The 18,177-nt window shown below is 44.1% G+C and overlaps 1 protein-coding gene across 4 annotated transcripts in view; it reads left to right on the top strand.

Annotated features, from left to right (window-relative positions):
- The window catches only part of LOC112246685 (E3 ubiquitin-protein ligase RNF220-like), a 41,960-nt gene that overhangs the window by 10,748 nt on the left and 13,035 nt on the right, over positions 1-18,177 (top strand). For 3 of the 4 annotated variants that reach the window (XM_042322977.1, XM_042322975.1, XM_042322978.1), the window contains exons 3-9: positions 14,447-14,573; positions 14,804-14,846; positions 14,922-15,014; positions 15,107-15,149; positions 15,491-15,556; positions 17,299-17,342; positions 17,862-17,943. In XM_042322977.1, coding sequence (XP_042178911.1) covers positions 14,447-14,573; positions 14,804-14,846; positions 14,922-15,014; positions 15,107-15,149; positions 15,491-15,556; positions 17,299-17,342; positions 17,862-17,943 — 498 coding nt within the window. The remainder of the gene's footprint in view (positions 1-14,446; positions 14,574-14,803; positions 14,847-14,921; positions 15,015-15,106; positions 15,150-15,490; positions 15,557-17,298; positions 17,343-17,861; positions 17,944-18,177) is intronic. The other variant, XM_042322976.1, reaches the window with a different exon arrangement.

Raw genomic sequence — 18,177 nt, 5'->3', positions numbered from 1 at the left:
GACGGACTGACGGACTGACAGTTACTGACGGACTGACAGTTACTGACGGACTGACAGTTACTGACGGACTGACAGTGAGACAGACGGACAGTTAGGCAGACGGACAGTTAGGCAGACTGACAGTTAGACTGACAGTTAGGCAGACTGACAGTTAGACAGACAGACTGATCAGGACCCCTGTCCATGTGATCTTGTTCATTATGATTCTAGAGTTAAAAAGCTGATCCTAGATCACCACTCTAAGACGATTCATGAATACGGGTCCAGGTCGTTCTATACTATGTCCCTCATACCCGCAGCAGTGGTACGTGACTGAGACAGTTTCTGATGCTATCTGTATGAGGAGAGGAAGCAGGATCACTGAGGGCTATGTGTGGTCTTTCTACTGCGGGTTCATATTAGTCCTGTTTTACTGTTTCCACCCCCTCACACCTGTGGTGTATGGAGGACAGGTGTGTGTGTGTGTGTGTGTGCTTGTGTGTGTGTGTGTGTGTGTGTCTGCATGCGTTCATGTATTTGTGCAGTTGTGCATCTGTAACTCGAGGTCCCCTGCAATCTAGTCCCGTTGTATGTGATTGTTCAGGGCCAAAGTGCTTGATACAATCAGCTTTGTAGAATGAGCCTTTCATTTCCCCCCATTAAGCAGTGAGTGAGTATTAGAGACACATATTTCCCTCATTTTACACAGACCAACAAAGAATTCAAAATAAAATCCAAATTTGATAAACTCATTTTTATTGGGTAAAATACCACAGTGTGCCATCACAGCAGCAAGATTTGTGACCCATTTCCACAAGAAAGGGGAAACCAGTGAAGAACAAACACCAATGTTAATATGACCCATATTTATTTATTTTCCCTTTTGTACTTTAACTATTTGCACATCGTTACAACACTGTATATAGACATAATATGACATTTGAAATGTCCCTATTGCTTTGGAAATGTTGTGATTGTAATGTTTACTATTAATTGTCAATTTCACTTGATTTATGATCTATTTCACTTGCTTTGCCAATGTAAACATATGTTTCCCATGCCACTAAAGACCCTTAATTAATTAGAGAGAGGGTGATCTGTATTTTAAGAGCCCATCTAATCCAGACCCACTCAGGCCACACATACACACTTTATTGCCGAGAGAGAAATGTCTTTCTTTTAGGTGCATCGACTGGGACACTCACAGTTCAGATAACTAGAGGAGTTGACCATGCTTTATAGCCAGATGGTAGAGTAGACAGCAGAATCCAACTGTCACTGCAGGATCTATGATCAGATGCTACATTTGATTTCCCTTTCAATCTCCTTTACTGTCACACGAGTGCAAGTGTAAAGCATTTGAGTTACAGACCCCAGGTGAACACTAGTCAGCGTATGTCCCATAACTGTCACCTAGCCTGGGACAGCTGTTAGCGCTCAGACAGTCAACCAGTTTATAAACTATATGACCAAAATGATGTGGACACCTGCTCGTCAAACATCTCATTCCAAAATCATGGGCATTGATATGGAGTTGGTCCCCTCCCTTTGCTGCTATAACAGCCTCCACTCTTCTGGGAAGGCTTTCCACTAGATGTTGGAACATTGCTGCGGAGACTTGCTTCCATTCAGCGACAAGAGCATTAGTGAGATCGGACACTGTTGCGCGGTTAGGCCTGGCTTGCATTTGGCATTTCAATTCATCCCAAAGGTGTTCGATGGGGTTGATGTCAGGGCTCTGTGCAGGCTAGTCAAATTCTTCCACACCGATCTCGACAAACCATTTCTGTATGGACCTCTCTTTGTGCACGGGTGCATTGTCATGCTGAAACAGGAAAGGGCCTTCCCCAAACTGTTGCCACAAAGTTGGAAGCACAGAATTGTGCTTCCACTTCCCTTCACCGAAACTAAGGGGCCTATCCCAAACCATGAAAAATGGCCCAGACCATTATTCCTCCTCCACCAAACTTTACAGTTGGCACTATGCATTGGGGCAGGTAGCGTTTTCCTGGCATCTGTCAAACCCAGATTTGTCCGTCGGACTGCCAGATGGTGAAGGGTGATCCATCACTCCAGAGAATGTGTTTTCACTGCTCCAGAGTCCAATAGCGGCCAGTTCTACACCACTCCAGCTGACGCTTGGCATTGCGGATGGTGATCTTAGGCTTGTGTGCGGCTGCTCGGCCATGGAAACCCATTTCATGAAGCTCCCGACGAACAGTTATTGTGCTGACATTGCTTCCGGAGGCAGTTTGGAACTCGGTAGCGAGTGTTGCAACCGAGGGCAGACAATTTCTACAAGCTACGCACTACAGCACTCTGTGATACCGTTCTGTGAGCTTGTGTGACCTACCACTTTGCGGATGAGCTGTTGTTGCTCCTAGACGTTTCCACTTCACAATAACAGCACCTACAGTTGACCGGGGAAGCTCTAGCAGGGCAAACATTTGATGAACTGACTTGTTGTAAAGGTGGCATCCTATGACAGTGCCACGTTGAAAGTCATTTAGCTCTTCAGAAAGGCCATTCTACTGCGGAGAGTCTTCCTGGGTAATTCTCTAAGCTTTCCACACCTAGATTGTGCAACTCTTGCCCATTATTCTTCAAGCTCTGACAAATTGGTTGTTGATCATTGCTAGACAACTATTTCCAGGTCTTGCCATAGATTTTCAAGTAGATTTAATTCAAAACTGTAACTTGGCCACTCAGGACCATTCACTGTCTTCTTGATAAGCAACTCCAGTGTAGATTTGGCCTTGTATTTTAATGTCTTGCAGAAAGGTGAATTAATCTCCCAGTGTCTGGTGGAAAGCAAACTGAACTGAGTTATCTTCTAGTATTTTGCCTGTGCATAGCTCCATTCCATACATGTTCTTATCCTGAAAAACTCCCCAGTCCTTAATGATTACAAGCATACCCATAACATGATGCAGCCACCACTATGTTTGAAAATATGCAGAGTGGTACAATGTGTTGTATGTTAGGCGAAAGTCCTATAACACTTTGTATTCAGGACAAAAAGTGAATTGCTTTGCCACATGTTTTGCTGTATTACTTTAGTGCCTTGTTGCAAACAGGGTGTGCGTTTTGTAATATTTGTTTTCCTTCTTTTCACTCTCATTAGGTTAGTATTGTGGAGTAACTACAATGTTGTTGATCTATCCTCTAGTTTTCTCCTGTTAGATTAATTAAACTCTGTAACTGTTTTAAAGTCAGCATTGGCAACATGGTAAAATCCCTGAGCGGTTTCCTTCCTCTCTGGCGACTGAGTTATGAAGGACGCCTGTATCTCTGTAGTGACTGGGTGTATTGATACACCATCCAAAGTGTAATTAATAACTTCAGCATGCTCAAAGGGATATTCAGTGTCTGTTCTTTTTCTCTCACTTATCTGCCAGTAGATGCCCTTCTTAACAAGGCAGTGGATAAACTCCCTGGTCTTTGTGGTTGAATCTGTGTTTGAAATTCACTGCTCGACTGAGGGACTTTACAGATAATTGTATGTGTGGGACACAGAAATGAGGTAGTCATGTTAAATACTATTGCACACATATTCCATGCAACTTATTAAATTACTTGTTGAGCACATTTTTACTCTTGAACATGTTTAGGCTTGCCATAATAAAGGGTTTGAATACTTATTTTCTCAAGACATTCCAGCTTTTCATTTTTTATTAATTTGTAAAAATGTCATACATTTTTATTTCAGGCTATAACACAACCAAGTGTGGAAAAAGATAATGGGTGTGAATAGTCACTGTAGCTGACTGTTGCTACTCTTAGCTAAGATGAGCTAGCTAACTAGCTAGCATAAGGGAATACGTTCCCAGCACAGAGGAGTTATTCTGTTTGATAGAGCAACGTTATTAGTTTCCCTACAACACTTTCATTCTAATAGTACTAGATCATATTCTTGACCTTCAACAGATTGTCAGGAAAAACAAGCTCAGTTGGGAGAGTAAAAGCTTTCAATTGAATGGTGATCAGTTTCATGTTGTGGGCACAGGGATGTATGAATGCCACCAGAGGGGGAAGACAGACAAACAAAAGCCAAAGAGAAATATGCTGCTGAAATGAACAAGAAGGCAGTACTTTCAAAGACAGATCACTGTAATTCATTCCATACACGTTTACAACATTCATTTCATTTGATTAATGTTGAATTACTAACTAACAATGGAATGTTCCTCAATAAAATGCAAAAAGTTGGGGCTTTAAACGGTTTTTTTAAACGGGTTAAACGAGTGTATAAATAATGTATATGTAACAAAATATCTGTAAAAATGTAAAAGTAACTTTTGTCCTCCTAAGAGGGGGGTGGATGGGCCAATAAAATAAATACATTAAGAGTGTAAGTAGGGTTAGGCTGGTGAGTTACCTCTCTATAGAGTGGTGTTAGGCTGGTGAGTTTCCCCTCTATAGAGTGGTGTTAGGCTGGTGAGTTAACCCTCTATAGAGTGGTGTTAGGCTGGTGAGTTTCCCCTCTATAGAGTGGTGTTAGGCTGGTGAGTTAACCCTCTATAGAGTGGTGTTAGGCTGGTGAGTTAACCCTCTATAGAGTGGTGTTAGGCTGGTGAGTTAACCCTCTATAGAGTGGTGTTAGGCTGGTGAGTTAACCCTCTATAGAGTGGTGTTAGGCTGGTGAGTTAACCCTCTATAGAGTGGTGTTAGGCTGGTGAGTTAACCCTCTATAGAGTGGTGTTAGGCTGGTGAGTTAACCCTCTATAGAGTGGTGTTAGGCTGGTGAGTTAACCCTCTATAGAGTGGTGTTAGGCTGGTGAGTTACCCCTCTATAGAGTGGTGTTAGGCTGGTGAGTTTCCCTCTATAGAGTGGTGTTAGGCTGGTGAGTTAACCCTCTATAGAGTGGTGTTAGGCTGGTGAGTTAACCCTCTATAGAGTGGTGTTAGGCTGGTGAGTTAACCCTCTATAGAGTGGTGTTAGGCTGGTGAGTTAACCCTCTATAGAGTGGTGTTAGGCTGGTGAGTTAACCCTCTATAGAGTGGTGTTAGGCTGGTGAGTTAACCCTCTATAGAGTGGTGTTAGGCTGGTGAGTTAACCCTCTATAGAGTGGTGTTAGGCTGGTGAGTTTCCCCTCTATAGAGTGGTGTTAGGCTGGTGAGTTAACCCTCTATAGAGTGGTGTTAGGCTGGTGAGTTAACCCTCTATAGAGTGGTGTTAGGCTGGTGAGTTAACCCTCTATAGAGTGGTGTTAGGCTGGTGAGTTAACCCTCTATAGAGTGGTGTTAGGTTAACCCTGTGAGTTTCCCTCTATAGAGTGGTGTTAGGCTGGTGAGTTTCCCTCTATAGAGTGGTGTTAGGCTGGTGAGTTAACCCTCTATAGAGTGGTGTTAGGCTGGTGAGTTAACCCTCTATAGAGTGGTGTTAGGCTGGTGAGTTAACCCTCTATAGAGTGGTGTTAGGCTGGTGAGTTAACCCTCTATAGAGTGGTGTTAGGCTGGTGAGTTAACCCTCTATAGAGTGGTGTTAGGCTGGTGAGTTAACCCTCTATAGAGTGGTGTTAGGCTGGTGAGTTAACCCTCTATAGAGTGGTGTTAGGCTGGTGAGTTAACCCTCTATAGAGTGGTGTTAGGCTGGTGAGTTAACCCTCTATAGAGTGGTGTTAGGCTGGTGAGTTAACCCTCTATAGAGTGGTGTTAGGCTGGTGAGTTAACCCTCTATAGAGTGGTGTTAGGCTGGTGAGTTAACCCTCTATAGAGTGGTGTTAGGCTGGTGAGTTAACCCTCTATAGAGTGGTGTTAGGCTGGTGAGTTAACCCTCTATAGAGTGGTGTTAGGCTGGTGAGTTAACCCTCTATAGAGTGGTGTTAGGCTGGTGAGTTACCCTCTATAGAGTGGTGTTAGGCTGGTGAGTTAACCCTCTATAGAGTGGTGTTAGGCTGGTGAGTTTCCCTCTATAGAGTGGTGTTAGGCTGGTGAGTTAACCCTCTATAGAGTGGTGTTAGGCTGGTGAGTTAACCCTCTATAGAGTGGTGTTAGGTTGGTGAGTTAACCCTCTATAGAGTGGTGTTAGGCTGGTGAGTTAACCCTCTATAGAGTGGTGTTAGGCTGGTGAGTTAACCCTCTATAGAGTGGTGTTAGGCTGGTGAGTTAACCCTCTATAGAGTGGTGTTAGGCTGGTGAGTTAACCCTCTATAGAGTGGTGTTAGGCTGGTGAGTTAACCCTCTATAGAGTGGTGTTAGGCTGGTGAGTTAACCCTCTATAGAGTGGTGTTAGGCTGGTGAGTTAACCCTCTATAGAGTGGTGTTAGGCTGGTGAGTTTCCCCTCTATAGAGTGGTGTTAGGCTGGTGAGTTAACCCTCTATAGAGTGGTGTTAGGCTGGTGAGTTAACCCTCTATAGAGTGGTGTTAGGCTGGTGAGTTAACCCTCTATAGAGTGGTGTTAGGCTGGTGAGTTAACCCTCTATAGAGTGGTGTTAGGCTGGTGAGTTAACCCTCTATAGAGTGGTGTTAGGCTGGTGAGTTAACCCTCTATAGAGTGGTGTTAGGCTGGTGAGTTAACCCTCTATAGAGTGGTGTTAGGCTGGTGAGTTAACCCTCTATAGAGTGGTGTTAGGCTGGTGAGTTAACCCTCTATAGAGTGGTGTTAGGCTGGTGAGTTAACCCTCTATAGAGTGGTGTTAGGCTGGTGAGTTTCCCCTCTATAGAGTGGTGTTAGGCTGGTGAGTTACCCCTTGCACTGTGAAGAGCTTTGGGTGTCTAGAAAGTTCCATATACTGTAAGTCCAGTCAGTTGTTATTTTAATAAATACCAAAAAGGTGAACTGCAAGGCTATGTTGTATTAGATAAATACATGACTGTAGTAATCCACCCATAATAAATAAATACCAATCTGTGAAACTGTACATTTTACTTGTGGATTTGTGTTAATTTGTTTACCTACATGCCATTTTGTAAACAATGCAGATAGTGGAGTAACTTTGACTAAGGGCAAACATCATGATAAGCTTGCAGTCTGAGTTTGAATAAGACATCTGATTACCACTGCATTTAGAACGGTTGGTTATATTACATCTAGGAAATAACCAAAACATTGATGGATCACTAGATAAAAGAAAAGCATGTCTCTCGACGGCCCCTGCAATCTGGTCGGCATGCGCGTCATCCAACTCCCTCGTATGATTGGTTGTTTCCCACAAACCATAAGCGTCATCACACATCACACTGCCTCATGTGATTGGTAGCTTTCTAACTTTCTGGCTGTGGTAACGAACCCAACTGACACTGTCCTTTCCCTTTTTTTACTGGTTTCTAGATCGGTTTCAAACATCATTAAGCCTGTATTTCAATGAGGCTAGATTGATTACAGTTAGAAGACTAGAGGCAGAATTAATTCATTGCCTTCAGGGTGAACATGGTCTAAGAGGAGAGCCTGGCGGTTGAGACATGGCGGTCACTGTCCTCATTTATGGATAGAGAGAAATGATTGGCTAAGGACGTGCACGGCCGTGGACACAGCTGATGGAACTAAAGTGACCTGTAATGAAGAAGATAAAAGGAGAGCGAGAGAGAGACATGGACATGCAGAGAGAAAGACAGAGAGACCGACAGACAGAGAGAGAGAGACAGCAATGAGAGAGAGAGACAGCAATGAGAGGGAGAGACAGAGAGAGAAAGAAAGACAAAGACAGAAAGACACCAATGAGAGACAGAGAGAGACAGACAGACAGACAGACAAAGACAGTGATGAGAGAGACAGACAGACCGAGATGAGGGAGAGACAGAGAAGAGAGATGGGGAGAGAGACACAGAGATGAGACAGAGAAGAGAGGGACAGAGAAGAGTGAGAGACAGACAAACCGAGAAAGACGGAGATGAGAGGGAGAGACAGAGAAGAGAGAGACAGACAGACAGACCGAGATGAGGGAGAGACAGAGAAGAGAGATGGGGAGAGAGACAGACACAGAGAGAGAGCGACAGACAGACAGACATGAGACAGAGAAGAGGGGGACAGAGAAGAGGGGGACAGAGAAGAGGGAGACAGAGAAGAGTGAGACAGACAGACAGACAAACCGAGAAAGACGGAGATGAGAGGGAGAGACAGAGAAGAGAGATGGGGAGAGAGACAGACAGAGATGAGGGAGAGACGGAGGAGAGAGAGAGAGAGAGAGACAGACAGACAGACATGAGACAGAGAAGAGAGGGACAGAAGAGAGGGACAGAGAAGAGTGAGACAGACAGACAGACAAACCGAGAAAGACGGAGATGAGGGGGAGAGACAGAGAAGAGAGATGGGGAGAGAGACAGACAGAGATGAGGGAGAGACAGAGAAGAGAGAGAATTTGTAATATTGGTTGGAGGTCTTTGTTCCGATTGACCCGTGGTCAAAAGGCCTTATTATTGATCTGGCGTCATCAGAGAAGGGCTATGGGGCTGAGGTGGTTCACAATGAGTCAATTTGAGGTCTGATTTGAGGTCGAATTCAAGTTGAAAAAGGGAACACAGCTGCTCAGCTCAAAGCAAAAAGTTGCTTAGATGCATTTCCACACCCACAACATATGCACCCGTGCGCACATACACACACACACACACACACACACACACACTTGACCTTGTAGGCCTACAGTATAAACACACAAACACAGTTTTACTTGCTATTGTTTGGTTCCTTACTGTGACTTCCATCTGCGGTCCTCCATGTGCACTTCTAATGTACAATGTAGACATAAGGCCCTTCAACAATTACTTAATACAGCCTTTATTAATCAATGAATAATCATTACAGTCCTGATGAGACATTGATTCAAGGCAGTGAGTAAGTGTGGTGGTGGGGTATCCTTAGGACATTATGCACAATGGATTGGGCAGTGTGAGGTGAAACTGGGAACTAGGGCCCACGGGGTTCTGGTCAAATGTAGTCAACTAAATAGGGTGTAGGTTGCCATTTGGGACTCGGAGGATGTGTGTATGACGGTAATTGTCCAGTTACGGAAGGGTTTTGTTTTGTACTGTATTCCCGGGGAATTCTGAGATGAATAAAAATGATGTAAAAATAAAAACGACCAGACTTTTAAAAATCACGGAGAAGGGAAGTGACTCTCCTCAGCAGATCTATTAGGCCATGTTGTTATGACGGTCTATTATGCTAATGTGTTAGTAACAACATGGTCTATTATGTTAATGTAGGAATAAAAACATGGTCTATTATGTTAATGTAGGAATAACAACATGGTCTATTATGTTAATGTAGGCATAACAACATGGTCTATTATGTTAATGTAGGCATAACAACATGGTCTATTATGTTAATGTAGGAATAACAACATGGTCTATTATGTTAATGTAGGCATAACAACATGGTCTATTATGTTAATGTAGGCATAACAACATGGTCTATTATGTTAATGTAGGAATAACAACATGGTCTATTATGTTAATGTAGGCATAACAACATGGTCTATTATGTTAATGTAGGCATAACATGGTCTATTATGTTAATGTAGGAATAACAACATGGTCTATTATGTTAATGTAGGCATAACAACATGGTCTATTATGTTAATGTAGGCATAACAAACAACATGGTCTATTATGTTAATGTAGGAATAACAACATGGTCTATTATGTTAATGTAGGCATAACAACATGGTCTATTATGTTAATGTAGGCATAACAACATATGTTGGTCTATTATGTTAATGTGGCATAACAACATGGTCTATTATGTTAATGTGGGCATAACAACATGCATATGTTAATGTAACATGGTCTATTATGTTAATGTAGGCATAACAACATGGTCTATTATGTTAATGTAGGCATAACAACATGGTCTATTATGTTAATGTGGGCATAACAACATGGTCTATTATGTTAATGTGGGCATAACAACATGGTCTATTATGTTAATGTGGGCATAACAACATGGTCTATTATGTTAATGTAGGCATAACAACATGGTCTATTATGTTAATGTGTTAGTAGCAACATGGTCTATTATTTTAATGTATTAGTAGCAACATGGTATATTATGTTAATTAGTAACAACATGGCCTATTATGTTAATTAGTAGCGACATGCCTATGGTACTGTTCATTAAATAGCATAGGCCATTATTCCCCCAATAAAAACATTATTCCCCCTCTACTTCAGAGAGTGTGTATTTGTTCTAAATGACACCCTATTCCCTACATAGTGCCCTACTTTTGACCATGATCCATACGGTTCCGGTAGAAGGTAGTGCACTATAGGACACAGCCTGTGCTGCATGTTGGAAGAGAAGCGCTGAGTAATATCATTTAATATCCTTGATGTGATGTTTTCAATAGGAAGCAGGTTGCTGTGGGAGACTGGAAAGGGCAGGCACAGGTGTGGTGGGATCCAATGACTTATATGACTCAGGTCTCCTCTGAACGCTTGCCAACTACAGCCCACACAATCCTACCCTCCCCCCCCTTCCTTCCTTCCAGTAGCCGAGTGATGACTGATGAACGAGGACAGCATCGCAAGATTGCCATACAGAAAGACACAGATGCCCATGTCTGTCAATCATAGCTATACCACGGTTACGGCAGGTTATTCTTTACAGCGTGTTCCTATAGCCTTGTTCATTTTCTGGCCCAATGTCCCAGGGTGACATCAAGCCCAATGTCCCAGGGTGACATCAAGCCCAATGTCCCAGGGTGACATCAAGCCCAATGTCCCAGGGTGACATCAAGCCCAATGTCCCAGGGTGACATCAAGCCCAATGTCCCAGGGTGACATCAAGCCCAATGTCCCAGGGTGACGTGTGACATTCTATGAAAGTCACATCAGCCATCTCAGCTCTGTTTGTCTCTACAGTACTGGCACCTGTCATATTGGTGCTGGCATCAGCCCACAGGGTGACTATGGTGTTTTCAAGGATGTGTTTGTGTGGTTGTCTGATTTCTCTGTATTGGTGGAGTGGCATATGAGAGAGGTTTTATTATCCCCTACATACAGTATGACTTTAAGCACTTCCTATGCTAACAGGATCCCATAGTCTACAATATCAACAGTTCTGTCCGTCACCAATAAGGATTTCCCTCAAATAGAGCATTAGTGTATTTAACCCACTAGAGTTTATTGATGCACCGGTGTGTCAATCTAAGATACAATCCCCATACTAATCCATCAGTTGAAGCTAGAGATATGTTTTTTTGCATTGGATGCGTCTCAATCCACCACATCCGCCAGTGTCGCACTTCCTCATCTGCAATGAAAGGGGGCAGAGCTAGAGCGGTGTTTGTCAGACCATGAGACGTCCTGGAAATCAGTCTTCTCATGAAAATGTCTAGCGTCCGAATGGTTTGACATACTATTATGACCCCCCTGTGGAAAGGGGAGATCGTCACGAACACGAAGGTGTGTTCCGTTTTACTCTACAACCCCCGCAACTGTCATGGGACTCGTCTGAAGGTAACCAGTACCGGTTTTAAAGTTTATTTTATTTTATATCTCCTAGATTTAGAACAGACAATTCAAAACTTGTTTCTTATGATACATTATTAGACTGAACTTTTTGCTGTTGAGGAATGTGTTATTCAATGCATTTCTATCGGCTTTAGTAGTGAAAGCCAAAATCTATATGTTATCAAATCAGTTTTCTATATATCTTTTCTGATACCTAAAGGGGTCCTAAAATTCAAATTGAAATAATTAAATGATCCATATGACCATCATAAAACATTTCCATATTTCAGCTAAGCAACCCCTTTCCCCCCAATGTCTTAGATTCTAAAGAATTAAATCTGCAGTAACTTTTTGGGCAACCTGAACAAATTCATGTAGAAATGAGAGTTGTAGATCTGTCATTCTCATTGAAAGTGGTATATTTATTCTATGTGCACTATATACATTTTTTAAAACTAGTCAAGAGAGTTATTCTTATTTACAGTGATGGCCTACTGGGGAACAGTGGGTTAACCGGCTTGATCAGGGGCAGAACGACAAATTTTCACCAGGTCAGGGATTTGATCCAGCAACCTTTCGGTTACTGGCACAATGCTCTAATCACTAGGCTACCTGCTATTTCTTTGCTTCTGGTTCTTAAGTTTTGTTTTTGTGACTTTTGTTTTTGTTTACCAGTTTTAAAGAGCTGAAAATACAATATTTTTTATTATGGAAAAGATAATACACATGCGTTTAAGTGGTACAATGATTCTCTACACTGTAGTTGCCAGCATCCCGGAGTCACCTCTTCACTGTTGACGTTGAGACTGGTGTTTTGCGGGTACTATTTATTGAAGCTGCCAATTGAGGACTTGTGAGGCATCTGTTTGTCAAACTAGACACTTTAATGTACTTGTCCTCTTGCTCAGTTGTGCACCGGGGCCTCCCGCTCCTCTTTCTATTCTGGTTAGAGCCAGTTTGAGCTGTTCTCTAAAGGGAGTGGTACACAGCGTTGTACGAGATCTTCAGTTTATTTGCAATTTCTCTCATGGAATAGCCTTCATTTCTCAGAACAAGAATAGACTGACGAGTTTCAGAAGAAAGTTCTTTGTTTCTGACCATTTTGAGCCTGTAATCGAACCCACAAATGCTGATGCTCCAGATACTCAACTAGTCTAAAGAAGACCAGTCGTATTCCTTCTTTAGCGCGTTATTCGTGTGAGACCCCCCAGGCTGGAGCGCTGCTGAGGCTGACTGATGCTGACAGAGTTCATCTGTGTCTGGGCAGGGGAGAGAAGGAGGGGGAGGATGTACACAAACACACACACACACATTGACACACTTTCGTATTCAATTCTCAGCCATTAAAAGTGCATTTAGTACAGATAAAGACTCATTCTGGGTCTGGGAATCTGGCCCTTACTACTGCAGGCTGCCTGGTAGTGGCCTGCCAGACACAGGTGTCAGGATACTGAAACGGGGGCAGAGAGAGGTTCTAAAAACAGGGACAATAAACCACCTGCAAATCTAATCCCATTCCTTTTATCACGGCGCCATTCAGAGACACCTATCTCTCCAGGTAATGTGCTTATGAATTCAATTTCAGACCCGAGATTTCATTGTTTACTGACTCCGTGTGTTTCGGGCCGGGGAGCGCTGAAGGCCCGAGAACACTTGATGCGTGTCGGTAAAACTCATTAAGGCTTCGATGGGGGATGCAAAAAACCTGCGAGGAACACGGAACGACCTGTCTCTTCCCCAAGGACACTGAGCGTCTTTTTGCGATTTGCTGCCATGTCTTATTTAGCTGCCATTTTGTCCCCATTTGAGTCCTCATTAGTCGCTCATAACTCTGCTGATGTGAGAGGGGATGCCAACCTGCTCCCAGCATGCTGCACCGCATGTCTCTTGGCCTTTATGAGTGTGGCTGGTGTGCTGGACAATAGCTTCCTGAGGACAGAAGAGACAGTGGGGTACTAGACTTCATGCTTCGGGGTCCCTAGGCTCTCAGGTTAGAAATAGCTAGTGTAGACCTGTGATACTTGAACTGTTTCAGTGTTTTTAATGGTGATGAGTAGGCTAATGAGCCTTTGTTTTTATTCCTGTCAAATGTATTCATTTCTCTTTACATCACTGATATTGACCATGCTGTGTAGTCCGTCATCGTTGGCTATATGAGGTTCTTGTCTGATTGTGTTGAGATACAGAGAGAGATATGATGTAGACAGATGGTCTTACTTCTCTACATGTGATTGATGGCTTTCAGGAGTACATGACCTCATCTACCTGGTGAAATGTTTATTTAGCATACCTCCCATCCTAGCTGTCTGCTTATGGCAATAATCCAGAAGGGAAACCCAATGGGCCGGGTGGGCCTGGCTAATGTTCCCATTGACAGGCTATGATGCAGGCTCACTGACAGGGTGGTGCTGAGTGTGAGGGGGAGTGGGGTGTGTGTGTGTGTGCGTGCGTGTGTGCAAACCTTATATTTATTTGACACAGACAATTCTAATGAAACTCTGACTATGACTCCCTGCCCCTCTCTGTGTCAGTAGGTAAGGGTAATGTCCTGTATGACTCCCTGCCCCTCTCTGTGTCAGTAGGTAAACCTGTATGACTTTATTTGACAGTAGACAATGTCCTAATGAAACCCTGCCCCTGTGTCAGTAGGTAATGACTCCCTGCCCCTCTGTGTCAGTAGGTAAGGGTAATGTCCTGTATGAGTAGGTAAGGGTAATGTCCTGTATGACTCCCTGCCCCTCTCTGTGTCAGTAGGTAAGGGTAATGTCCTGTATGACTCCCTGCCCCTATGGTACCTCTCCCTGCCCCTCTCTGTGTCAGTAGGTAAGGGTAATGTCCTCCCTGCCCCTCTCTGTGTCAGTGACTCTCCTGCCCCTCTCTGTGTCAGTAGGTAAGGGTAATGTCCTGTATGACTCCCTGCCCCTCTCTGTGTCAGTAGGTAAGGGTAATGTCCTGTATGACTCCCTGCCCCTCTCTGTGTCAGTAGGTAAGGGTAATGTCCTCTCCTGCCCCTCTCTGTGTCAGTAGGTAAGGGTAATGTCCTGTATGACTCCCTGCCCCTCTCTGTGTCAGTAGGTAAGGGTAATGTCCTGTATGACTCCCTGCCCCCAGTGTGTCCAGTGTGCCATGCTGTGTTACCACCAGGTGAGCTACAGGAGCACATGGAGCAGGAGATGGGCAGACTGGCACAGTTACAAATCAGGTAGGTGTTTAGAACAGATCTGAGCAGGGGAATAGCAGACTGACACAGTTACAAATCACACACACACACACACACAACACTAAACAACACTAGACAACAATAAAAACAAACAATAATCAATAACAACACTAAACAACACTAAACAACAAACAACACTAAACAACAATAAACAGTGTGAATATTGTAGTATTAGTTTCCTGACACCCTTTAAGTGTTTCCTCTTTCAACAGTACTAATTCAGTGCAGAGGAACCATCCATTAGGAGCTACGAAGGTAAATAATAACACACACACGCACACACACACACACACATCTTTCTTTGACTCTGTCCCTCTCCTCTGTCCACAGACCCTCTCACTATCACTGCACATTAAATGTGAGGGTGGGTCCCCCACCTTTCTCTCCTGCCCTCCTGAAGAGCCCCACTCAGACAGATACCAGGTAGGTTCTTCACTACAAAGACACACACACACACACACACACACACACACACACACTTCTTTGAAGGTCCTTCAACTCTCCTTTTTCCACAGACGTTTCTGCGTGTGAGGACAAACAGACATGCAAGACTGAATGGTATGTGTTCAGAAATACATACGATTTCAAAGACAGATCTGTTGTTTGTTCAGATGGGTGGGTTAGTTGGGTTATTGCTTTTGCATTGGAGTAATTGACTGTAAAATTATATTCAAAGGCCTATCTACAGCTACGATATATTATGGAGGACATTTTCAAGGGAGGAATGAAAATGGGAGCTTCTATCCTCCCTCAACTGCATTGAAGATCATTCAAATAAACTAGCCTGACTGTGACCCCTGTGACCCCTGTCACTGAGAGCACGGTACCTTTTGACCTAGCACCCACATGAGCAGAGGATCTACTAACCCTTGACCTTTAACCTCTTGATATGTTAACAGTCGATGATTGGTGCCACGCCAAACCCGCTCTTTTAAGTCACCTAACCCCAGACTGCCAAAGAATTGGTAAGAGACACAAGACACTATATGGGCGACCTTGTACACCCCAATACTTATATTGAGTACTTTTCCCACCCATTATCACAGACTACACTCACTGACTATTTAGTTTATACGTTATATATTTTGGAGAACAGACTTAGTTTTATGATAGAACATCCTCCTATCAATGAATTTGACACAAAATTATTTCATACCTTGTAGGTTGTAGTCTGCTGATAGTTCGCCGTATCTTACCTGTGTATCTTTCCTGTGTATCTTTCCTGTGCATCTTTCCTGTGCATCTTTCCTGTGCATCTTTCCTGTGCATCTTTCCTGTGCACAACGTATGTGTGCATCTTACCTTTGTATATTACCTGTGTTATCTTACCTTTGCACATCGTGTATAACCTAGTAGCTACTCTTGAATCAGTGCTTTGTCCAGTAGGCAGTAGCGAAACATACCATTCCTCTTCCTCTATCTCTCCAGTGAGTGTTGGTTTTGTTGAGGAAACTACACTCTCCTCTGTATATAGTCAGGAACAACACAGGTAGTATGCAGTCAGGAACAACACAGGTAGTATGCAGTCAGGAACAACACAGGCAGGATGCAGTCAGGAACAACACAGGCAGGATGCAGTCAGGGACAACACAGGCAGGATGCAGTCAGGAACAACACAGGCAGGATGCAGTCAGGAACAACACAGGCAGGATGCAGTCAGGAACAACACAGGCAGTATGCAGTCAGGAACAACACAGGCAGGATGCAGTCAGGAACAACACAGGCAGGATGCAGTCAGGAACAACACAGGCAGGATGCAGTCAGGAACAACACAGGCAGGATGCAGTCAGGAACAACACAGGCAGGATGCAGTCAGGAACAACACAGGCAGGATGCAGTCAGGAACAACACAGGCAGGATGCAGTCAGGAACAACACAGGCAGGATGCAGTCAGGAACAACACAGGCAGGATGCAGTCAGGGACAACACAGGCAGGATGCAGTCAGGGACAACACAGGCAGGATGCAGTCAGGAACAACACAGGCAGGATGCAGTCAGGGACAACACAGGCAGGATGCAGTCAGGGACAACACAGGCAGGATGCAGTCAGGAACAACACAGGCAGGATGCAGTCAGGGACAACACAGGCAGGATGCAGTCAGGGACAACACAGGCAGGATGCAGTCAGGGACAACACAGGCAGGATGCAGTCAGGGACAACACAGGCAGGATGCAGTCAGGGACAACACAGGCAGGATGCAGTCAGGGACAACACAGGCAGGATGCAGTCAGGGACAACACAGGCAGGATGCAGTCAGGGACAACACAGGCAGGATGCAGTCAGGGACAACACAGGCAGGATGCAGTCAGGGACAACACAGGCAGGATGCAGTCAGGGACAAGATGGAAAGTTCACAGTTGGTGTTACGTTTGTTTGTGTGTGTGTGTGCAGGCTTGTGTGTGTGCAGGCTTGTGTGTGTATGCATTCATGTGTATTCCGGTCTGTTTTTATACACAGTAGCCAACAACGCTGTCACATTTACCCCCATTGTCACAAAGCAGAAGCAACATCCTTCAACTTTAACTCCTTCCTTTGGGTCTTACTGCATGGCTGTGTCTACACTACAGTACCATGTATTGTACATTTACTCCCAATGGGGAGTTGCACAGCCAATTGCTATTACCTAGCTATTACCTAGCTCTACAGATATATTCTAGCTAACCCTCTCTGCTCCCTGTCCGTCTCTTTGTGTGGGTTCTCTTTCAGTCAGGATCGGCAAGCTGAAGAGGAGGAGACCTTACGTGGGCCAGGTATGTTCCTAAATAGAAACTGCCGTTGTATTGTACTGTAGACGACAGCAAGCCTAGCTATTCCTCATACTGTATACTCTACTGGATGTCTTAGAGAGAGTGATGATGGATAGAGCAGGTGGATTGGTCTGGAAACAGGGCTACTGAAATAATCAGAGGTTAACAGCATGTTGTGGCCACCTGTGATTAAACTCCTGGTATTGTTTTCTGCCCATTAGGCTCAGTGTGTCCATGTGGAGAGGGCCTGCTTTTACAGGTTACCGTACCTCAGGTTACCGTACCTCAGGTTACCGTACCTCAGGTTACCGTACCTCAGGTTACCGTACCTCAGGTTACCGTACCTCAGGTTACCGTACCTCAGGTTACCGTACCTCAGGTTACCGTACCTCAGGTTACGCCTCGGAGACACATCAGTAACAACCAAGGGCTATAAGATATGTATTTACATAGAAAAGTGTGTGTGTGAGTATGTGCGCGTGGCTGCATGGCTTCATCCTGCCTGTGTCTGTGTGTTTTCAGGACATTTTGTTGGACCTGGGGGGGGAGGAGTGGAGTGAGCGGAGGAGGATACGGATGACATCCATACTGGGAGGGTGTGAAGGTAAAACACATCCCCCGTACCAGACCCTCTGACTGGGTCTTGGATCTGGTGCAATGGGGTGGATAATGTGTCTGAGTGGCAGTTAGAAAGGCCCTGAACATAAAACACAGTATACTCTATTAGCCTACCTATAAGGCTGTTTTGCTTTCCCTTACCAACAGCAAAGCTCTGCCTTGATTATGATAGGGTTATACATTTCTTATAACTTTCCCAAAATGCTCAGGTATTCCAGAA

The sequence above is a fragment of the Oncorhynchus tshawytscha genome, linkage group LG06 (assembly GCF_018296145.1).
Source record: "Oncorhynchus tshawytscha isolate Ot180627B linkage group LG06, Otsh_v2.0, whole genome shotgun sequence".
Lineage (NCBI taxonomy): Eukaryota > Metazoa > Chordata > Actinopteri > Salmoniformes > Salmonidae > Oncorhynchus > Oncorhynchus tshawytscha.
This window is presented reverse-complemented; position numbering and strand designations above follow the sequence as displayed.